The sequence below is a fragment of the Pristis pectinata genome, chromosome 6 (assembly GCF_009764475.1).
Source record: "Pristis pectinata isolate sPriPec2 chromosome 6, sPriPec2.1.pri, whole genome shotgun sequence".
Classification (NCBI taxonomy): domain Eukaryota; kingdom Metazoa; phylum Chordata; class Chondrichthyes; order Rhinopristiformes; family Pristidae; genus Pristis; species Pristis pectinata.
In genome coordinates, this window is record NC_067410.1 from 88455026 (window position 1) to 88480462 (window position 25437).

Below are 25437 nucleotides of genomic sequence, written 5' to 3' on the forward strand. Positions count from 1 at the left end.
CATCTGATCTTGTCATATTGTTAATCCCAGATTTGAATTTCAAATTTTACTTGCAATCTGTCAAATTCTGCCTTCACAAACAGCATCTACCTTTATCCATGTTGCATCTCACTGCCAATGCGCCCTTTTCCCACTGTTTGATAGTTTTTCACTTTTGAGATCTGCACTATACTTAACTGAAGCTCTGTCAGTCTAAATGCATGCAACTACCACAGACATGCTTCCTCCCACCACCACCAGCCCTCCCCCCAACCCTGGAGCAATCCATTTGCATCCCTCTCCAACAGACATAGGAGTAGCAATATGAGGTCTGATGGCAACTTGCTGGTAGTAAAATTCATGAGCTTCTGTTCTGGCATTGGCAAATGAGTTCTATAGAAAATGTCAGCACTAGTTCCTTGGTAAGATCACAGTAATAATGCATTATCTTCAGCACATTAATTTTGGCATACTTGTTTAAAATTCAACTCAAGACCATTCTAAAGGTAATTAACATTAAGCAAGAGGTCTTCTTGATTATATTAAGTGAATGTAACAATATTTTAAATCAGAATACTAAATATTGTTTATTAAATTTGCACTTTTCTTGCAACACACAACTTCTCAGTCATTGCTTTTTGAACCAACATGTTGGTCTTACATTGAAGGTTGCAATTAAAATATATTTTAGATTAAAACACAAATAAACAAAAAAAAACTGCACACTAGATTTGTCTTTTGTCAAAACAATTTCCATTATAAACAATGTGTTGATTATCTGCTTGTAACAAGAGGATAGGGCAAGGGTGATAAAAATTTTGAAACACCATATGGACCTACCTAGTCATATTGGGAATATGGAATTAGCACATGTACAAAGTAAATATATCAACTTCAGGAATCAGAATGATGTTCAGAGTTCTCCTTATTAGTTTTGCATAGGATTATTCACTTCTTTTGGGAAGATTAATTAAATGGGGTCTTGCATTGAATATTTAAATCAACAGCCTACTGACACACACATACAAAAAGCTTCTCGAATACAGGAACGTAACATTACTATGAATCGGAGTAGGTCACAATGGCCAATCAAGCCTGCTCTGGCCTTTCACCAAGATCATGGTGATCTGCTACCTCAGCATCGTTTTTCTGCATTATCTCCAAATTCCTTGATTCCCATAATACACTGGTACCCCACTTAGTGCTATCTGGCAGAGCACTGATTCATTATAGCGCTTTTGGTCCTTCCACCTGAACACTCCCTAGTTTGTACCACACTGTGCTTTGACAAAGACATCACTCAGGGAGCACACTGCCGAGCTGGGAACCTGGCATGATCTCCTGCCTTTCCCACTGCTGCACCGGGAACCTGCTCTCTCAGCAGGATGGAAGCTGCTGTGTCTCCCTCCCTTTGTTTAGCTGCACAGCTCTCCTGCCCAGAGCTTTCTCTATGGTAACACACTCAATGGCCAACAACCACTTTTGAGCTTGTTACCATAGAGAAATCTGTGGGCTGGGGAGAACTGTAAAGCCAAACAAAGAAAAAGGGAGACAGCAGCTTCCATCATATCAAATTGGAGGTGTAGAGAGAAACCATTGGATCTGGGCAGTCTGTTAACATAGGAAGGTGATGCTGCCAGTTCCGGGCCATGATCCGGACTCACCATTAACCAGGGTGCAGTCCTAAGCCCATCTCAGCACTGAGCGGCCAAGCCACTCACCCTGGCCTGCGCAGAACTAGTCCTTAGGGCATCTACTCATTGCCCCAGTGAACAATGGACAATTCTTTCCTGTGGGAGCAACGAGCCGAGGGCAGGGGTTTTGCACCAGGCTCGTGGCTCGAATGATGTCAATAATGCATCTTTCTATAGATAATGCTGTAATGATTCATTTTAGTGCTGATTCCAATTTAGAACATGACATAAGTGCTCTCATTCCTGGGAACATATCCTAGCACTAAGTGAGGTACCAGTGTATCAGAAATCTATACATCTCTGTTTTGAATGAACTCAAATGTCTGAGCCTCTGCAGCCATCCAGGATAGAAAATTCCAAAGGTTCACCACCCTTGGAGTGAATACACTTCTCCTTGTCTCTGTCGTAAGTGGCCTACCCTTTACTCTGAAACCATGCTCCCGGGTTCCTTGCACCTCAGCCAGGGGAAACATCTTCCCTGCATCAAGCTCTTTAAGAATTTATAAGTTTTGTTGAGATATCCTCTCATTGTTTTAAATCCTAGAGAATGCAGTCCCAGTGTACTCAACTTCTCCTGACAGAGCAAACTCACCATCTCTGGAATCAATCTAATGAAGCTTTGCTGCACTCCACTATGATAAGGGGAACAAAACAGTACACATTGCTCCTGGTGTGATCTCACCAAGGCCCGAGACTCTGGAATAAGACCTCTTTACTGGGCTAACATTTACCCAGCTAATCACTTGCAGAACCTGAATGATGGCCTTTAGCGACTTGTAAACAAGCACATCCAAGTCCCTTTGAACATTAACACTACCCAGTCTCCCACTATTTAACAACTGCTTTTCTGTAACATACACCAAAATGGAGAACTTGACATTTTTCCATTTGCTATGCTCTCATCCTCTCACTCAGCTCATCCCTTAAAGCCTCTACATCCTCCTTTAGACTTACAATACCACCATGTTAGCATTGTCAGCACACTTTTCATCCCCTTAGCCAACTCACTGATGTAGATTTTGAAAAACTAGATACAGAAACTAGGGCCTAAATACAGATCCTGTGGAACCCCATTAGTCATAGCCTTCCAACCCAAAAATGATCCACTTATCCCCACTGTGCTTTCTGTCCAATTCTCAAATCACTTTTGAAAATACAAATACAGAATATCCACTGGTTCCCCCTTATATATTCTACCTGTCAAATCCTAATCCTGAATATTTGGATTATCTTGGTTTTACTTTGTGAATTCCATGGAACAAATATAGTTTTGCAACATTAATAAAGAAAACATTAACTTGATTAATTTCACTTTCAACATTGAACAGTACAGCACAGGAAATAGGCCCTTCAGCCCATGATGTTGTACTGAACTAATCCAACTAGTAATTAAATTAAACTAGCAATTAAAACATAACATAATTTTGGTTAGCTAATGAAGGAAATTTTGAAGGAAATGAAGGTTATGAAATTCCAAGTATGAGAGGCCACTTCAATGAGTTGAGTCTGGAAATGACAAATTCACGCAAGAGAATAAAATACACAGACAGCCAATATCACAGAAATGGATTCAGGCAGTCACAATAGAGAAGTGATTGAATATGTTCGAAACTCAGTATCAAATGTAATGGTGAAGTTTACACACAGCCTGGATCAGCCCAAAATTGTCTGATTTGGGGAAATTGAATCAATTGCAAGATTATCACCTTTAGGGTCAAGGCTGACCATGATAATTTTGGTGTTAACAGAATTATATTGATTGGTTTGAATTGGCATTGTAGTTAAACTTGAATTCTTCCCTCCACATTCTCATCTAACCCCTGCAACCTCCCTCAACCCACCCACCCCAGCAAGCCCCCAACTTCTTCAGGGATTACATTTTCAGTATGATAAATACACATCACCCAAATGTGAACTCCATCAGCTTGGGCTGAGTTTAAGAGCCAGTTAACCATGCTCTTGATCAGACATTTCCTGTACACCACATTTTCCCCCTGTAATTTGATAGTTTAATTGTCTTTCCTGCATGCTAAAAACAGTTTCCATACTTTCCTGGGTTGTTTTCCATATGTGCATGTTGGAAAAAATTTGATCCAAGGTTATAAATAACATAATTAAATAATATACACATTCATGAGCAATCTTCAAGGATATTACACACTGTAAGGTGCATTGAAAGGGTGCATTATACTACAAAATTTACATTAAATTTCTACATTCATTTACATTCATGTATATTGTGCTGTTAACATAAGAAGCATTATGCACAGTTATTTAACAAGTCCAGAAATGAGAGACTTCAGAAACTCACTCAATCAACTAAGTTTGTTGCCTGTACTGTCAGGTCATAAAATCAAATAGGAATTGCTGACATCCCAATTTATTAAAATAAATTTGGACGGAACTCCATTATCTAAGAGTGTGACAATGTCAATTAAGGTTTGTAGATAGGAAGTATGGGCCCTACACAAAACCTCTGTGCATGAGTGTTAGAAGTAGTTCCCCAGATTACTGTTATTGAGCAACTGAAATAATAGTCTGAAATAAATACAGACTGAAATAATTCAATCTGAAATGTTAACTCTGCTTCTCTTTCCACAAATGCTGCCTGACCTCCTGCATTCTTCCAGCATTTTCTGATTTGATTTTATTGCTGGACTGGAACCTATCAGAGCAGGACCTCCAAGAATGTGTACCCTTAATCTTTCATTCCAAACCAACAGACTTAAGTTATTTATTCCAATGCAAGACTATGTACACAAAGCTGAACAAAGAAGAAAAAAAATCTGAGTTTAAGATGGATAAAATGAAAGGAAAAAATAAACCCTGAAGTATTTTAATTTCATACAATTTCATCAGTGATTAAAATCTAAAGTAATGTGACTCTATACTCGCAAAAGTTAAATTTCCAAATTACCAAAATCAGGTCCAATGTGCCTATCCCTTACTTCTCGAGGGAGACTAGCAATTTTTTTTGAAGGTATGGTTGCATAATATTGCCCAGGGTTTGGTTTTCTCTGAAGACCTGAATAGATGTTCATTCACCATGGTTTGTGTTTATATTTGTTCAATGCACAAGATACAATGAATTTTCAAGTACTTATGCGGAGAGTAATAAAAAATATTGTGAATGATTGTTTTGGGGACATGAATTGAAAGATAAGTGCACAATGAAGGTTCTGAATATTATACTATTGTATGCAGAATTTCAATCTCATTTTAATAAAATTTCAATATCGTCCTTAATATGTGCAAATAATACAGCTTTTCCTTATTTTGTTGTCTTATGTACTTAGTATAGCTAAAATTAAAGCGGTAAGCACAAAATTACACACAATTATATTAATGGTTTTACAGGAATATAATATTTTAACAATTACTCTCCAATATGTGTAAAATTATACTCCAGTTTGTGTTTTTTCCATTGTGAAGTATTATGGTGCACTGTGTTTGCATACTTTGAACTCTGAAATTTGCACTAGAACTTCTTTAATTGCCAAAAATAGTCAATGGGTGTAAACTTCAATTGTACTTTGGTACATAGCAGTTGTTCTCACTTTACTACACTTCAGATTAATTTTTAAATATTTACACAATCCTGTGCAATATTACTTGTTTTATTTGTAGTACATTCTGCATACAAGGTAATCACAAGAGTCTATGCAAAATGTATGCTTGGCCACTGATGATACCAGTGACAATATACAGTCTTGGATCAAGGCATGGAAAGGGAAGGGTGTTGGCGCACAAACTGTTTTCTCTAGGCTATATCACTTTTTGGATTTATTATGATGCAGATGGAATATAATCTTTTCTCTTCTATCACCTGCCCTTCCAGCTGGGCAGATGATATCCGAGGTTTGTGCATGGGTCCTTGCAAAACTTTTTCTGGAAGGGAACCCAGACTACTTGTGCAATCTATCCATTTTCTCCCCAAATTAAAATTTATTTACTTTGTTATTATTCTTGTCTGCTACAATGAAAAGGGAAATCAATAAAAATACTCTCCCAGTGACAAAAATTTGCTACGTTATTGCACTATGATATGCATTATAAAACAATTCTCAAAAAAGATACAATGTGAAGTGCACCATGTTTACTCCTAGCCTTCTAGTGCATCTTAGCAGATGGTGGAACATTGACAAAATGATTGTGGAAACTGCTATTTCTTTAAAATATTATGTATTTCTGAAAGGACATCTTACCTGTTGCTGTCTTTATACTGATAGACATAGCATCCTTGAGGCATTCCTGTCTCTTTGTCCAAGGTAAAGGCAATCTTCAACTGTAAAAGAGACACATTTAATCGCAATGCACTACTGTTTCAAACAGTATTGTCAAATGTTAAGTCTACCAGATAATTGTATCTAAAACACAAATCCATTTTGATAATAATGAGGTACCATAGATTACACAACAGTTGGTGTGGTTCTACTCATTCTTTGAATGATGTTCAAGCTCCACCTTCCAATAAGTATACTTCCATAGAAGAGTGGACGGATTAACATAAGAAACATAAAAATGGGAAGAATAACAGTACTCTGATTTTCAAAAAAATACAAAAATCAGGTTAAATATTTAGACAAGACAATTGTTTTAGCCTTAGAGTGGATCAACAACAAAGAGAAAATAATACAAAGTCCATTAAGTAAAAGTTAGAACTGTAGTGATTGTCCTGGGCCTGTGCAATTAATTGCACTGTTCTGTTACATTTCATGAGGCTGATGCCATGAAATGTAACAGTATACTTCAACTGAAATGTTAAAAGTGAAAGAATGGTGAAACAGTATCCTGAATTGATCTAGTGGCAGCAAGTTCTTCTTGAGAATAGTTGATATCAGCCAATTATGAATGGTAGATCTAATTTAACATCAATCGGGAATTGCCCTAGTTCATGAGAATTCCCAGATTTCAAAGGATATTTAAGTACATAAAACATTTTAAGAGGTCTCCAATAAGCATGATGATTGTGAAAATGCTGATATTAAAGGAAAAACCAGACTGAATAATTTTGGTGACTGTCACACTGAATGGGAAAAACTAAGTGTTCGTAACTCCTTCCCTTTACACTGAAACATCCTTTCTGCATGATTGCCTGATTTGTTTATCAACTTTCTTGAACTCTCCAGTTACTAAGCACTTGCTTCTACTGATAAGTTAAGCTATGATCTTGAATTTCGAAATGAAGTTTATTCCAAATGAAGTTCAAGATCGTTACAGCCACCTATTTATTAACATAAGTTTTATTGCTACTTAAAAATGCTTCTCCTGAATGTATTTGGTTATTGTTACCATCTTTCATTGCCCAAAAGCCACCAAGAATGAGCCAGGGGTCTTCTGGAAACTGCTGCAGTTTTATTTATTTTCAGAGCTATTCCTTAATGCTTGTTGCAGCAACAAATTCATTCTCCATGATACCAATACTATCTGCAGCTGCACAAGTGTATGGAGGGCAAGGGAGATTGGCAGCAGGACCACTTGAAGAAGTAGTCATGTGACTTGGGGAGAAGAGAGAAAAACTGTGGAAAGAGATGTAGGAAAGTTTGAAGAAGTTGAAGGAGGACTAATGACCAGAAGACTGGGATTTACATGGATACAAGAGTTTGTGCTTGAGGATGGGGAAAAGTTGATAGCAAACTGGGTGATCTGAACTGAGGTAACCGACATTAAAGAGAGGGAACCGCAAAACCAGGCTTCATCTCGTAAGGAAACTGGGGAGTTTGGGGCTCTGTGCGTGGGGGAGGAGATGAAAAGTAAGAATAAGGTTCTCATCTTCTGTGTAGTATGAACATTGCTTATTATTGTCATAGCTTTGAATTTCAGTCACAATTGCAAATAATATAAATACAAATTGACTATGCCATGCTGGAAAATTCAAAGTAGCTCTATGTATAAATACAAGACACATACATAAATATGATTAAGTCAGTCCAACAATATTCATCTGCCAATAAATATTACTGTTAAAAAGTGTTACTAATATTTCGAGATTAAATATAATCACATTCCTTACAAGTTAGTGAAAATCTAAAACAAGGTTACTGGAAACACTTAGCATCTGCGGAAGAAGCAATAGAGTTAACATTTCAGGTCAAAGGACCTTTTATCAGATCTGGAAAAGAGAGAGATAAAAAAGGTACTTTTAAGTTCCAGAGAAGGTGGCTGGAACCATAGATGGAGTGTCAGCATTTAACATGTGCAGAATTTATCATAGGCACTATCATGAATAATTTACCTTCCTGAGTTTCCTTTTGTACTTTTGTTTTGAATGGTCAAATTTGAATATCATCTTACTCATTTAATGCTCAATAAATACATTTTAATTTGTCTTTTATTTCACCAGATGTCAGATAAATACAAAGGGACGTGTTTTATATTTCCTAAGTACATTGCTGTTTTTCTCTTATTTATCTTGTATATTGCCTTTTAATCATACTGAGGAACTTTTAATAACTACAATGAAAATACTTGAATGTTAACTAAAGATAAACTATATGATTCTATTGCCACAATTAGAAACTATAATCAATGGAGCATAAAAATACAACGTTGAGAACAAACTTACTGAAGACTCTATTAACTTTTAAATGGATATCAGACTCTGTTCCAGTACATCTTGAATCCAAAAAGGTTTTTGCAAAATACAGTTTGATTACCTGGAAACCTGGCACCCCAGTTGGTTCTCATGACCACGTTGCTCTATTCAACACTGAACAAAAGCTCTACCGTTTCTAATTCTACACAATGTAATGCTTGGTTAAACCACAAAACCCAAGTTATCAATCAGCAAAGATCAAAACAACTGCCAATATAATGTTAGAACAGCAATGGCCATTGTGGCAAACTTTAATATGATTAAGTTAAGAAATTTACAAAACACTCAAAAGCCTTCACTTCATTATTTAAAACGGTCATCCCTTAGTTACTGGGAAACCACCAAATCTCTGGAATGGCTAGATTGAGGCGCCAAAAATCCATTTTATTCTTTTGAAAAACCAGACAAAATAGTCATTCACGTCAGTGCATTACTGAAAGTGGTATTGTTTGAGCTATTCCCCATCACCAGCAGGGGTAGTCTCCAGCATGGCTTAAGTTGACGATAAGGTCATATCACGTGCCACTTAGACATACAATAAACTGCATTTGAAAACAGAGTGCATTAAGTTAAATTTATGTTCAGATTCTTGGATGTAACAAGTGTATTTTATAAACTATAGAACCTCATCTATCATTTATACAAATGATTTGAAGTGCACATTCCTTAAACTGAACATGTTCCCAGGAAAAGGGCACAAGGACAGAAATCAAAATAAACCACTAACTGCTTGCCCTACATTATTTTCCTACTGTGTGGGAGTTTTAATTCTGTCTGTGCAGTACTGGAATATCCAAGTAAACAGGAAACCAAACTCAGTAGTACTAATTTGAAGTAAGAAAAAGAACTTAACTCTGCATAATTCCTAACGCTATTTCCCCAAATATAAAGATATCTCTGAGCCCACAAACACTTTTTAGTTAACAATGATATTTGTATGTAAATGTACAGAATATTTGTATGTAAATAAATCTCTGAGCCCACAAACACTTTTTAGTTAACAGTGATATTTGTATGTAAATGTACAGAATATTTGTATGTAAATAAATTTATGTACACGACCAAGATTTCAGAGCAAATGGGTCTCTCTTGAAAACATTTGTATAGCCAATGTAAATAAAAATGTAAGTGTTCTTACTTAGGTTGCTACACAAGGTTTTTCCAGTTTACAAATAGGAAATGGAAGGATGAAATAATCAAAAAGATGGGAAAAAAGGAAACAAAAACGCCTGAGATTTTTCATGTGGTTTGTATAAAAACTTTTATTTTGTTTTACCCTATTAAAATTCTTTAATTCATTAGCCTTGTCCAACTGATACTTAGACATTAAACATGAGCAGTTAATACTTTGCTGCAATATGTCTTAGTTGTTAATTGAACATCTGCAGAAATATTTTTCATTTAACTTCTAACATGAAATAAAATACAGTTGTTGAATTTTAGCTCTGTGGAGATCATATTCAGTCTGGCATCATGATTACTTAATATGTAGCAGTTTATATAAAATTACATCACAATGCAAGTGTTTTATGGAAACAAGGCCGGGAAGTTCTTTTGGAAGGTGAAGACAATAATTCTCTAGCCATGCTCCCTCATGCTGGGCGAGTTGCCTGGAGATGTTCCATCTGGTACAACCACTTCATGGATCAAACCCATGGTGATTATAAGTTCCGTTACGGACCTTTGAAAGGTTCCAAAGTAACCTGGGAGAATGATACCTGGCACTGAAGGGGATTGACTATTTTGAAGGATAGGTAATAGCTGTTTTGGATGATAAAGACTTGCACAGCTCTGTTGAACTCTTACCAGACTTCCTCTGTACCTAACCCAACAAGTCAATCATTAAATCATATGCCACAGAAGGAAACTGGGCTTTTGTGCCTGAACTGACTGTTTGAAATAGTTTTCCTATTGGTCTTGCTACTCTTTCACCAAAATTTTTTTAAAATCTTTTTAAGCATTTATCCACAACTGAGGATAACTTGGACTACAACTTCCTACAGCCTTTTTTTAAAATTAAATTTTAGAGTTTTATTTACAGCATGGTAACAGGACCTTCCGGCCCAACAAGTCCGTGCCGCCCATTTTAAACCCAAATTAACCTACCTGTACGTCTTTGCAATGTGGGAGGAAACCGGAGCACCTGGAGGAAACCCACACAGACACTGGAGAATGTACAAACTCCTTACAGACAGCGGCGGGAATCGAACCCTGATCGCTGGCACTGTAATAGTGTCGCGCTAACCGCTATGCTACCGTGCCACCCATTCTTTAATCAAAATTTGCTGTTTTCCCACCTTATTGAAAAACATTAATTTCATCAGATTTTTTTTAAAGAAAATCATAATCAGTATCTCCACTTGTCACTTTAACTATTGTGTGCAGCTCTGGTCACCACACCGTAGGACATATGTGATTGTGATGGAAAGAGTGCAGAGGAAATTCACCAGGAAGTTGCCTGGATTGGAGGACTTTGGTTATGAGGAGAAAATGGATAGGCTCAAGTGAAGGAGGCTTCCATAAATTTTTAAGATTATGAGAGGCACAGATAGGGTAGGGGATTAAAAACAGGTTTAAAGTGAGAAGAATGAGTTTTAAAGTGGATCTGAGGGGTATGTTCTTTTTACTCAGAGAGTGGTTAATATCTGAAACTCACTGCACGTGAAGTTGGTGGAATTAGATATAATTACTATGTTTAAGAGGCATTTAGACAGACACTTAAGTTGGCAAGGTATAGGAGGGTACAGTCCTGATGCGGGCAACTGGGATTAATATAGATGGACAAAAAGGTTAGCATGGACACAGTGGGCAGAAGGGCTTGATTCTGTGCTGCAGAACCCTGTGACTCCATGACTGTCTCTTACCAATATTACTGAACACTTTGAGGTGACTACCACCCACACCTTGTGTCTTAACTACATAGATTTTAGACACTTTAGTCCAGAAGCAGACCTCCTGCTTTCTTTTCTGGTACATTTTCATCTGGTTTTGTAATTCAAAACCTTACTTATCCCTAAGCAGTACGACCAATTCTTTGTACAAAATGAAATTCTGATCTTGCTTCAATTTCAAGACAATTTCTAATCATTTTGACTTTTCTTTAACTCACATATATAGTTATTGTATTTTTCATATTTTTGTATTTTTTATATTTCCTTCTGTATTATCTCCTTAATTTATTTATTTTAGGAAAACATTATTTCTTTCTAATGGGCCTACTTGCCACACTCTTCATTCCATTTCCAAGTTTGTTTCATCGATTTTTTTTTAAACTTAAAAAGGCAAGTACTTAATATGCACCACCTCAATCTTTTAAATATCTACCACTTCATTCTGATCTGCCTCATGACATTATAGCCAATTGTATTCTCTGATTCGTATTCCTCAGATCTCCCAACTTACCCGTTTTAATTTCCAGCAATTAGATCTAGCACGACATTTTTTCTGGACATTCAACATTAAGTAGAGCAACATTTCTGGATTCTTTGAAAACTCCCCATTCTGACTGGAATCCCTTCACTTTCACTGTTATTTTTGCAAACTTATTTTGTTTCTTTCAATTCATTTCAATTTCATTCTCAGGTGATCAATAACATTTATTGCCCATCCCCAAATACCATTGGGAAGTTACCAGCTTGAATTGCTTCAGTCTTAGCACAAATATACACTGTACAATTTTTTTAAATTCAACCCAGACAGTCTCAGACCAATAGAAGCTTTCCTTGCCATGGCTAAGCAGGAGACCTTAATTAATAAGGTTGCTTCCTTTTCTCTTCATTTTTTCCTGAAAATTTTGTAGATGGGAAAGTCATCATACTTCTCAATTTCAATTAAAGTATATTATAATACCAGCTGCACTTTTAATCATATGGCTTTTTGCACTGTAATTTGCATAAAAAACAGCATTATACCAATCCATTCATAAACTTGAGAACTCATCTGTTCTATTCTTTTTAACCTTTCATTTGGTCAAAGATATAGCTTTTATTTTCATTGATGTGTTCTTGATCATGTGTGTGATGAATAGGAAGTTCTCTCAATTCTATTTGTAAGTCGAGATATTTTTGTTCCTATAACTAGCATCCAATTTTCATACTGCAGGATGTGTTCACTTAGAAATGACGTAAGTTGTTACAGACAAGATCCATAGCGCATGTGTAATTTATCTGATTATATAAACATAATTTTTCAATTGTTTACTTTGTTCAGATAAATGGTCAATAAAGTCAAATGGATTTTGCAACTCATTTACAAATGGATCAATCTCCAAAAACTAATAGATGGATGCTGCTGGCCTCCTAGGAGTAGTACATGCAGCTGCAAAGACACTCTGTGTTTAAGAATGGTATGCAATTACTTGATTTTGGAAGACACATTTTGAATTTCCTCTGCTCCTAGTCAAGCTTCAAAGCATATTAAAGTCCAGAAAAGCCTTTAATCCTGCATATTGAATTTAATCTCATCTCCTGGGCAAGGCATGTTTCTGTAATCCTTATCATAATTTCCTCTTGCTAGGAACCTGATTGAAACGGTATGAACTCATTTCACAGAGGGCTCATACAGCCAGCACAGAGGGCATGCTGGGTAATCAAGATTGGAACAAATAGATCCCAAAAGTGAAAAGACAGTGTAGACATTAGCTACCTTTCAATTTGGAAAGCTTTTATTGTTAATTCGGTGTATTACTTAAAGGTTTTATCACAAATTAATTTCTACGTCCACATAACCTGAAACATTATAAATATAAACCTAAACGCACGGCTGCAGTTATTACAAGTAACTGAAGACATACACTTGTAGTTGCAGTTGGATTTTACATTGCAGGAGATTCAACTGCTAAAAGAATCTTGCTCTTGTTTAGATATTGGACCAAATTCCAGGCAGACTCATGTCTAGACTGCAGTGTAGCAATTACAACCTTCAGAATCCTTGGAAATAGCATGTGTTCTGACTAGAGAGACCTGCCTTCATTTTTCTAGAACTGTAATTTAACTAATGTTAAACAATGTAAGATTAACTTATAAACTGCAGGAACAAAATGTTAGGCACTGCCCTGCCTGCTGTTGGACCTCAACGGATTCTGTGCACCAGAGATGCATTCACCTGCAGAGTAGTTGTTGCATGCAACTTTCCTGATCCAAATTAACATGGTGGCCTGGGAAAACTTTTCCATAGACTGACCACTTAGTCACAGAAGTATTATTTTTGCAGGTCAGCTTTGTACTCGTCTGTTCGAGCACAGGTTATACCCTCTGTTCCAAGTTTGTAATGGTTTGCATTTCAAGTCCCAGTGGAATCCTAAAACCATCATACTTTCAGCCTTTCTCCCCCACTGAGAAACTGTAACGTTTACAGAAAAAAACTTATAAAATTGGACAAGGTAACATACAGGTGTTTGTAGTATCATGCTGTATTTTCATTGACAATGTCCAGGAGGAAGATTTGCCTTGCACCTTGGCCAAAAATTCTAGAAAGGCATGGGCGCAAAATGGTGGGATTCTGAAAGGAAAATGACCACAGTCCCTCCAGATCCATCTTCTATTTATGTCACATTTCCAATGGCTTCTGTCTTGCACCATCTGTCTTTGCTTAAATCCAACTGTTATTAATTCTGCTGAAGGTCATCAACCAGAAATGATAACCCAGTTTCTCTTTCCACAGGTGCTGCTGGACTTGCTAAGTATCTCAGCATTTCTATTTCATTGTATTTTGCTTTTATTTTGTCTGAAGTAGCAACATTGAACTTAATAGAATTTGCACAAAAGCACAAGTTTTTAAAATGAGTAAAATCAAACCAGTAAAACTACTCTTCATACATACGAAAAATTAGGTAGATAATAGAAGGGTTGTAAGTCCAAAAAAAATCAGGGAATTAAATTGGGAAAGTATGCAGACTTTGACAAACTTAGCATGAAAATGAAATGAGCTCAGAAGGCTCTACTTGGTTATTAGACAATCATCTGCAATCATTTATTCAGAAACACCAAGCAGGTTAGACAACATCTGTCAAAAGAGAGACAGTTAATGATCACTAATCTGCAATGTTAAGTTTGCTTCTCTTTTCATAGAAGCTGCCTCACCTGCTGAGAATTTCCACCATTTTGTTTTTAATTCAGATTTCTGGCATCCATGGTAGTTTGGTTTTAAACAAATTCTTCAATTTGTACATCACACTTTGATAAATTCTTGAGAAATAAGTCAAGTTGTTGCAGAAATACAAATTGGCCTGTCTTTTATAGTTTGTTGGTCTGAACAGACACACTTGTTCTTTCTGTCAGAAAATGCCCCATATAATACACCTTTCTCTGCAGTCTGGAATCAATTTAAAATTCTTGGAAGAATTGGTAAAAAGTGTACCTCACAAACATACAACACCCATGAGAATCCAGCACTATTACATGGTCCAGTTTCCATAACGATTGTTTCTGTGAGTTGACTTAATAGAAAATCATTCCATACCAAAGAGTTATTCCAAGTTTTATTATACTATGTCAAATCACAGATTGGAAAGTAATTTAGATTACGGTAAAGAAAACTCAATTTACATGAGAAAGTAAAGAAATTATTCAGAAAGCTGTAATTAAAGCTATCACATTGATAGTATAAGTTACTAGATTTTGAGTGCCTGTGGTTTTGAGTGCCTTTTATAAGTTAATTGGTTCTTCCTTCTACAGATCTGTTTTCTTGGGTACCTGTTTATTCAGATTTCTCTATCCTGGTATTTTCTGAAAATATACAACTTCTCTGAACAAATCAATACTAACTCCTCCCACTATCTCTCTAGAGAGCCTATTGCAGAAATTGATCACCATCTCGTAAATATTGTTTCCACCGATACATATGAATTTATGATTTAGAAGCAAGAGTAGGCCACTCTATTATCCAAGTATGCTCCAGGATTTAATACGATCATGACTGATCTGACTGTAAGTTCAATATTGCGTTCCTGTCCACCTTGTATATCAGGTATCTAACTCTGCCTTAAAAATATCAAAAAACTCTGCTCCCACTGCCCTTTGAGAAAGAGAGTTTCAATAGATTCACAGAGTTAGACAGTACGGAAACAAGTCCTTTGGCCCAACTTGTCCATGCCGACCAAACTGCCTACCTGAGCTAGTCCCATTTGCCTGTACTTGGTCATACCCCGCGAAACCATTCCTATCTATGCACCTGTCCAAATATCTTTTAAACTTTGTAATTGTACCCACCTCTGCCACTTCCTCTGACAGCTTGTTGCATATATCCACCACCCTCTGTGTGAAAAACTTGACCTTCTAGTTCCCGCTAAATCTTTCCCCTCTTACCTTAAACGTATGCTATTCAGTTTTAGAACCCCCTAGCCTGGGAAAAAGACTGTGACAATCCATCTGATCAATACCCCTCATGATTTTATACACCTCTATAAAGGTCACCCCTCAGCCTTCTTTGCTCCAGGGTAAACAGTCCCGGCCTATCCAATCTCTCCTTATAACTCAAGCACTCCAGTCCCAGCAATATCCTTGCGATTCTTTTCTGCACCCTTTCGAGCTTAATCACATCCTTCCTCTCGTGTGACGACCAGAACTGCACACAACATTCAAGGCGTGGTCTCACCAACATCTTGCACAGCTGTAACATGACGTCCCAACTCTTATATTCAGTGCATCATCTGATAAAGATAAGTGTGCCATATGCCTTCTTCACTATCTTGTCTACCCGTGCTACTATCTTCAGGGAACTATGTTCTTCAAACAGTCTCTCTGTTCTACAACACTCCCCAGGGCCCTGACATTTACTGTGTTTATCCACTTAACTTCCCAAAATGCATCTCTTTGCACTTGCCCAAGTTAAATTCTATCTGCCGTTCTTTTGCCCACTTCCCCAGTTGACCTAAATCCTGTTGATAACCTTAGACAACCTTCTTTACTGTCTACCACACCATCAATTTTGGTGTCATCTCCAAACTTACTAATCATGCCACCTACATTCTCATCCAAATCATTAATATATGACAAACAGCAGGGGACCCAGCATACATCTCTGCAGCACAGCACTGGCCACAGACCTCCAATCTGAAAAACAACCCTCAATTACCACCCTCTGACTCCTACCACCAAGCCAATTTTGTATCCAATTGGCTAGCTCACCCTGGAATCCATGTGATCTAACCTTCCAGACCAGTCTACCATGTGGGATCTTCTCAAGCCTTGCTAAAGTCCATGTTGACGTCCACTAACCGGCCCTTGCCAATCCCCTTCGTCATTTCTTAAAGAAAAATCAATCACATTTGTGAGACACAATTTCCCACGCACAAGGCTATGCCAATGTTCCCTAATCAGTCCTTGCCTTTCCAAATGCAGATAGATCCTGTATCTCAGAACCCCCTCCATAACTTTCTCACCACTGATGATAGGCTCATTGGCCTATAGATCCCTAGCTTGTTCTTGAAACTCTTCTTAAATGAAGGCACAACATTAGTCACTCTCCAGTCTTCTAGTACCTCAGCTGTGGCAAAGGAAGGCATTCCACAACATCCCAGAATACACTTGCTTAGGCCTCAAGGATTTATCCAAAATTGTTCCAGCCACAGAAGACAGAGTGTTGGTGGAGGGATGTTATTCTGACAGGAGGTCTGTGACCAGTGATGTTCCACAAGGGTCAGTGCTGGGGCCTCTGTTGTTTGTTTTATATATATATATAAATGACTTGGGATGAAAATGTAGGTGGGCTGATTCGTAAGTTTTCAGACAACACAAAAATTGGAGGAGTTGTGGATAGTGAGGAAGGTTGTCAAAGGATTCAGCAGGATATATATCAGTTGGATATATGGGCAGAGAAATGGCAGATGGAGTTTAAGCCAGACAAGTGCGTGGTGTTGCACTTTGGGAAGTTAAATGCAAGAGGAAAGTACATAGTAACTGGCACAACCCTTAGGACCATGAATGTACAGAGTGGGGTGCAATTCCATAACTCCCTGAAAATGGCAACACAAGTAGGTAGGGTGGTAAAGGTGTACAGCATACTTGCCTTCAACAGTCAGGATGTTGATTATAAAAGTCAGGAAGTCATACTGCAATTGTATAGAACTTAGCTTCGGTCACATTTGGAGTACTGTCTGCAGCTCTGGTCACCACAGTACAGAAAGGAAATGGAGGCTTTGGAGAGGGTGCAGAAAAGGTTCACCAGGATGTTGTCTGAATTAGATGGTATTAGCTATATGGAGAGGATGGACAAATTTGGATTGTTTACTCTGGAGCTATGGAGGCTGAGGGGCGACCTGATAAAATTACATAAACATTTTGTATAAAATTATGAGAGGCATAAGACAGAGTAGATGGGCAGAGTCTTTGTCCCAGGGTGGAAATGTCAAATATTAAAGGGCATAGCTTTAAGGCGAGAGGGGGAAAGTTGAAAGGAGATTTATGTTTTTTTTAAAAAAAACAAAGAGAGTGGTAGGTGTCTGGAAAGCACTGCCAGGGGAAGAGGTGGAAGCGACATAATAGCAACATTTGAGAGACATTTAGTCAGGCACATGAACTGGCAGGGAACTGAGGGATATAGACTATGTGCAGGCAGATGGGATTAGTTTGGATTGGCATCATAGTTGGCACAGACCTCGGGGCTGAAGGGTCTGTTCCTGTGCTGTACCACTCTATTTTCTATGTTTATGTGCCTCAAGATCGCCAACACCTCCTCTTTCGTAACATTGATATATTTCAGAACATCAGCGTTCTCTTTCCTGAATTCCCTAAATTCCACGACCTTCTCCATGGTAGATACAGACGAGAAGTATTCATTTGAGAGCTTGCCCATCTCCTGTGACTCCACACATAATCAACCAACTGATCCTCAAGGGCCCTATTCTCTCCCTAGTTACTCTTTTGCTCCTAATACACTTAGGGAATATCTTAGCATTCTCCTTTACCTTATCTGCCAAGAATAGCTCATGTCACTTTTTTGCCCACCTGATTTTGTTCTTCAATGTATTCCTATATCCCTTATATTCCTCAAGGGATTCTCTTGATCCCAGCTGATTATACTTACCATATGCCTCGTTTTTCCTGACCAGAGTCTCAATATCCCTCGTCATTTAGGGTTTCCTAATCCTGCTGCCTTGCCCTTCACCATAACAGGAATATGTTGGCCTTGAACTCTCCCTGTCTCACTTTTAAAAGCCTCCCACTTGCCAGATGTTCCTTTACCTGCTAACAGCTTCTCCCAATCAACCGTTGCAAGTTCCTGTCTAATGCTATTAAAATTAGCCTTGCCCAATTTAGGACTCACCTTTTTCCATAATTATTTTAAGACAAATAGAATTATAGTCACTGGCCCAAAGTGCTCCCCCACTTACACTTCAGCCACATTGGAATGTTGCCCCCTCTCTAGTAGGGCCATTTACAAATTGCTTGAGAAAACTTTCCTGGACACAGTTAACAAATTCTGCCCCATCCAATCCCTTAGCTCTATGGCAGTACCAGTCAATATAAGGCCAGTTAAAATCCCCTAATATTACAACCTTCTTATTCCTACAGCTATCTATGATCTCTCTACATATTTATTCCTATTTTTCCTGCTGACTACTAGTATTGGTTTATTATTGTCACTTGTACCAAGGTACAGTGAAAAACTTGTCTTGTATACCGATCGTACAGGTCAATTCATTATAAAGTGCAGTTATATTGAGTTAATACAGAGTGCATTGAGGTAGTACAGGTAAAAACAATAACAGTACAGAGTAAAGTGTCACAGCTACAGAGAAAGTGCAGTACAATAAGGTGCAAGGTCACAACAAGGTGCACCTATGGTACAATCCCATCAAACTGATCACCTCCTCCTTATTTCTACCCACACAGCCTCACTGGACGATCCTCCAGGAATATCCTCGCAAAATACTACAATGATGTTCTCCCTGATCAAAAATGCAACTCTGCTTCCTCTCTTACCTCCACCTCTATTATGTCTTTAGCATCTGTACCTTGAAACATTGAGCTGCCAGCCCTGCCCATCGTTCAACCATGTTTCTATAATAGCAATCCCGCATGCCTATCTATACCCTTGTCCATCTGCCTTGTCTCTCAGTCTTTTTGCATCAAAATAAATGCAGTTTAGTCTATCAGACCTTCCTCGTTAACTGCCCTGTCCCTGCCTGTCAATGACTCGTGATCATCTAAGAGAAAGAATTTCATCTCATCTCTACTAAATGGGAAACCCTTTATTTTTAAGGAGGGACCAAAACTTCCAGTTTCTCCTGCAAGAGGAACATCCACCCTCATGATCCCTCAACATTTTATATGCTTAAATCAAGTCACTTCTCACTCTTCTAAATTCCAACAGATATAAGCTTAGCCTGTCCAATCTTTTCTCATCAGACAACCCTCCAGATATTAGTCCAGTAAACCTTCTCTGAACTGTTTTCAATGCATTAACAGTCTTCATTAAATAGGCAGCTAATACTGTACATAGTACTCCAGATGTGGTCTCACCAGTGCCCTGTATAACTGGATGATAAGCTTCCTACTTCTGTGTACAATTCCCCTTGTAGTAAATGATAACATTGTTAATTTTCCTAATTACTTGCTGTAGCTTCATACTAGCCTCTTGTGAATCTTGCATGAGGAAAACTATTTCATTGTGGATTTACCTCTTTCAAACACAGGTCCCAGTCAAAATAAAACAGCTTGTCATGGTCCACTTTAGCTAGTTTTCTGGATCCTAAGGGCATATTGGTCACATTCATTCTTCAGGTTTCCTTTTACTAGTAAGAAAACATCCAGTTTTCAGAATTGTTTCTCTTGGTCCAATCCATCTAGTTGCTTCCTACTCCGTCAGGTAGTATTGTCTTCAAACCACAAAAACCAGAATTGCACATAATATTAGTGGTGTGCTTGCATTAATAATGGCTCAGCTGCCACATCACTTCAGTTTAATATTGACCAGATCTTGCAAACCTAGCCCTGAGCTAAACTTTATTAGACAAGTTGTCATTTACCAACTGTTATCAAATGACAACTTGTGGTAAAAAAAAGACAAGACAGAACAATATTCCAGGGAATAACCATTGTTAAGTCTTGTGCCTCCTTTAAGATTTCACTGGTAAACAGCAGGTGCACAAATTTGTTCTATCCAATTTATTATCTGAAGTGGAGAAATGCCAAACATTGTGGAATATTATATTAATGGAAACATCTGTTGAGTTTTTAAAAAAAATATCTTCCAGAACCAAATGCCATGAGTTACCCAACGGGATCCAGATGTACATTGACAGTTTTTGGTCTGTATTTAAGAATTTATTCACGCATTATATGTAGTCTATCACACAATAATGCAAAGTGGTTCCCAGTCTATTACTGTTGAACTGCAACAGCTACTTTTTGGATAGTATGAATAAATTCTACATCTGTGGTGCCCTACATATAGGTAATGTGACAAATGTTTTAAATAGCATTGGCCGAAGAAAGATAGTGGATAAGTCACATTGTTCAATGTGATTCAGTATGTTGTGCTTTTTCTATTTATCTTACGTGCATCCCTTCGACGACATCATCCAAAAACACAATTCAGATTTGACATGCATGCCAACTCATCATGGTGCTACTTTATCACCACCTCACTTGACTGTTCCACTGCATTTGATTTACTATGTTGTTTGCCTGACATTCAGTTTGGATGAGCAAAAATGTCTCTAATCAATATCTTCAACCCCACCACAAATGCAACTAATTCCAACTCCTTCATTTGCCGCTATGTGAGGCTAAACTAGATAGTTTGGAGCTTCTGAATCTTATACAATCCATTTACTAAACTAGAAAACTTATGATTTCCATCACCAAGATAGCCTACTTCTACCTCTGTAATACTATCCACATCTGCCCTGGCTCAATGTCTGGAGGCGAGTTCAGTCCGTTCTTTGGAGATTACTTTCATTCCACTAAATGTCAATAGAGTTGGTGCTCAGAATGAATACTCATTCCTCAGACAAATGAAGTAAAACATATGAAGCTTAGTATTTTTGGAAATTTTAAGTTATCTGAAATTGTAGAGCAATCATTGGGCCAAATTGTGCTAGACCAGCCAGATGCTGAGAATTACCACTTGCGTACATATAGTACATATACTTTCCCAAAAGGGAGATAGAAGGCCTATCTCATGGCCCTCTGCACCATCAAGTCCAACAACAAGACCCAAATGTTGGGCCCAAACTATACTGAGGCTTGGGGAGTAAGGGCCTTGCAAGCCTGGCGATGGAGCTTTGTCTTTTGCCAATGATTCCAAGAGTGAGATACTTAAAACTAATAAGTTTGAAGTAACTAAAGATAAAGTAATTTTAAAAAGTTAATGAAAAACATAACATCTTTCAAAGTATTAAACTAAAGCAACATAATTAACAGATAACAAATTCTCGGTTTTGCTTTGTTAAATTCAAGAGCCCCCATTAAAAGGAAGGTGGTTTCAATCCTGCACTAGTCTGGCTTGGGTTGCAACCTGAGTAGAAATTCTTCCCAGGATCACTGGGAATTGCTGCTGAATGAGATGCCCCAATGTCTGAATGTGGAATGTTATTGTATACTGTTTGCTGGGAGGTAGCTTGTAAGCCATACCCAAGGTGTGGGGATAGTGAACAGAGAAGGAAACCAAAGATACAGAGGTCAGGAAATGACCTAAAGCTGGGCACAGTTAAGTGGAAAAGCCGAGGAGCAGGGGCCCCAAGGGTAATGCCCACAGCAAATGCTGCTGAAAGCTGCCAAACTGGTGAAGATCCAAGCTGAAGCAGCAGCACTTCCCTATCCCTTCTCCTGGGAAATAAGCAGCTAACTCCCATTGCTAGAAAGATTTGCCCCAGGTCAATCAGGCTTGTGTGTGTAGTGAACCTGGTATCAAGCCTAGCTGGGTGCAATAAGTCAATTCCATGTCAAATCTGGGACAGTGCAAAGCATCAGGTGCTGAGACTGGGACAGTGTAATGTATCAGGTGCTGAGTTCGGGACAGTGCAATGTATCTATGTACCTGGTGGAGGCTGGGTTTGTGTAATTATTGAGTCCGGTTCCAAGCATAATTCAAAACAATAAATGAATCCACTGCTGAGCCAAACTCAGCATACTAAATAAATGGGGTGCAAATCCTGGGTCAATGCAATGAACAGTTAGTACCAAGCCCATGTTGTTGCACTGAATGAGACAGGATCAGTGCAATGAATGAATCTGCTGCTCAGCCTGGCTTGGTGCAATGAATAGATCCAGTACCAAATGCAGTTCAATGCCATGAATGAATTGGATTCTAAGCTTAGACCTGTGAACTGAACCCCATGAAAAGCCTGGGTCACAACAGATAAATCTGCTGTTGTGAGATCAGTACAAGGACAGAATTGGTAAGATACTATTATGATTCCAATGCAAACTGTTTATTCAGGAACACAGGGAAGCTATTTTAAAGGGAGAGATACTATGAATGAAACAATGTGTGTCTGCTAATTAGAAAGAGCCTGTAATTGTGAATAAAGCCTGGCTACCTCACCCTATTTTGAAAAGTCTGGTTTTGTGACAAGTTCAGATTGGGTATTAATAAAATTATAAACTCAGGCTGGATTCTGATCAGCTGCAGTCAGGTTGGATTTTAATTTCCATCAATGCAATCCTCTAATTCCTATAAATGGGAGAGAAGCAGAAGGCTAATCACTGGATTCATTACATACAACATAACAGCCCTAGCATCTCCAGGTCAGGTGTGAGGTACTAGTCAACAGACCTGACTACACAATTCAAGCTGACAACTTAGTGTAATACCAAAGAATTGAATGCTATCAAAAGCACCCATTTTTCATTTGAAACATTATACCAAGTTCCTACATGAGCTCTGAGGAGTAAAAGATTCCATGAAACAATCCAAGAACAACTAAGTTTTCTGCCAATACTTATCCTCAAAAATAGTAGGTATGGTCACAGAGTCATGCCTTAAGGTTAAAAAAAATTCTTGTTCTCACATTCCACTGTGTACTTTTAGCCCAAAATTTTAAATCTATGCTCCCTCATCCTCAAACTTTCCTTCCATGGGAACAGTTCCACCCTATTTGCCTGTCTGAACAAGTAATAGTCTGAGACACCTCTAGCAAATGTTCTTGCTGCCTTTTTTTTTCTCCAGTCCAACCTTATATCTGATATCCATCATCACTGCAATCATTCTCAAAATTCTTTTCTGCACCCTCTCTATAAACACCACAATTTATCAAAGATCAATTTACAGTGCAGTTTAATGAGTGAATCCTTGGGATATAAATTGGAAATAATAGAAGATGAATTTAGATTGGCTTCGTAAACCAGCCTGTATCAGCTCTCATAGTCTGTGGGAGAAAAAGAAAATTACCACTTTAGGGTCAATGACCATTTATTCAATGCAAGGTCATCAACATGAAACATTAATCCTGTGGATTGCAGTGTGGAACCCAGCTGTGCATTTCCCTCCATGTTACAGCTGCAAATACCTTGCAATATTTCATTTGTAGAAGAGCACAATGGGAAATCCACTTGTTATGGATACAGGTGCAGAGTTTGATGAAGGGAGGAGAGAAAAAAGGGAATCTGCGATTAGGTGGAGGACAAGAGTCGATTAAAAGACATAAGTGATGACCCTGCTCATTAAGAGATGATGATTGGAGCCATAACATCATCAGCACAGAAATGGGCCCTTTGACCCACAACATCAAAGCCAACCATTTTTCCCAACGACACAAATCCCATTTGCCCAAGTTAGGACCATATTCTTCAATACCTTGTCTATTTAAGTGTCTTTCTAAATGCTTCTTGAATGTAATGATTGTATCTAATTCACCACCTCCTCTGGCAGCATGGTCCAGATATCAAATCTCTGTGTTTAAAAAAAACTTACCCCCTCAGATCCCCTTTAAAACTCCTTCCTCTCACCTTAAACCTATGCCCTCGTTTTTGATAGGTCAACTGTATCAAAAACGATGATGAGAAATAATGTTGCGTTCAGATAACGAGAGCAGTCAACTGTCTCCGATGGAAAGACAGTCAGTTCAAATTCCATTACAGGATTATAGACCACAAGATATAGGAGCAGAATTAGGCCATTTGGCCCATTGAGTCTGCTCCACCATTCAATCACGGCTGATGTTTTTTCTCAACCCCATTCTCTTGCCTTCTCCCTGTAACCCCTAGCCTCTTTACCAATCATGAATCTATCAGTCTCTGCTTTAAATACACCCGATGACTTGGCCTCCACAGTACTCTGTGGCAACGAATTCCAGAGATTCACCACCCTCTAATCAAAGAAACTCCTCCTCATCTCAGTTCTAAAGGGAGGTCCTTTTATTCTGAGGCTGTGCCCTCGGATTCCCAGACTCTCCTATTAACGGAAACATCTTCTCCACTTCCACTCTATCCAGGCCTTTCAGTATTCAACCAGAAAAGATGTCATCTTCCTAAAAAAAATTGTCTTTAAAACATGAGACATAAAAGCAGGAGGCTGCCTCTATCCCGTGAGCCTGTTCCAACACTCGACAAGATCTACTGCATTCACTCTCCTGGAAAAAACAAGATGCAGGAGGAACTCAGTGGGCCAGGCAGCACATATGTGAAATGTTCTGAGAAATCTTTGACACATAATAATGTTATTAAAAATCCAAAAACTTTTTATGACTTCATTATTTAGTGAAGAAAATGTGATCAATACAGCCAGATTAGTTTTGAGCCATGCTTGCAGAAGGCAATAGAAATCTTCCACTTTCTAATTCAGGTGATTAAAATGAGCCATTTCATTTGAATAAAACTACCAATCGAGTCATAGAACCAAACAGCAAGGAAACAGGCCTTTCGGCCCAACTGGCCCTTGCTGACCAAGATTCCCATCTAAACTCGTCCTATTTGCCCATATGCCTCTAAACCTTTCCTATCCATGTAACTGTCCAAGTGTCTTTTAAATGTTGTAATGTACCAGCCTCAACCACCTCCTCTGGCAGATTATTCCTTATACAAGCCATTCTTCGGATGAAAAAGTTGCCCCTCAGATTCCTATCAAATGTCTGCCCTCTCACCCTAAACGTATGTCCTCTAGTTTTTGATTTCCCAACCCTGGGAAAAAGACTGTATGCATTCACCCTATCTCTGCCCCTCAAGACCTCTATAATATCACCCCCCCCCTTTTTCCTACACTCTAATGAATGAAGTTGCAGCCTGC

At 38.2% G+C, this 25437-nt stretch overlaps 1 protein-coding gene across 1 annotated transcript in view; it reads right to left on the bottom strand.

Annotated features, from left to right (window-relative positions):
* dis3l2 (DIS3 like 3'-5' exoribonuclease 2) overlaps nt 1-25437 on the bottom strand; it is a 190429-nt gene that overhangs the window by 47627 nt on the left and 117365 nt on the right. The window contains 1 exon segment of the mRNA XM_052018835.1: nt 5879-5958. Coding sequence (XP_051874795.1) covers nt 5879-5958 — 80 coding nt within the window.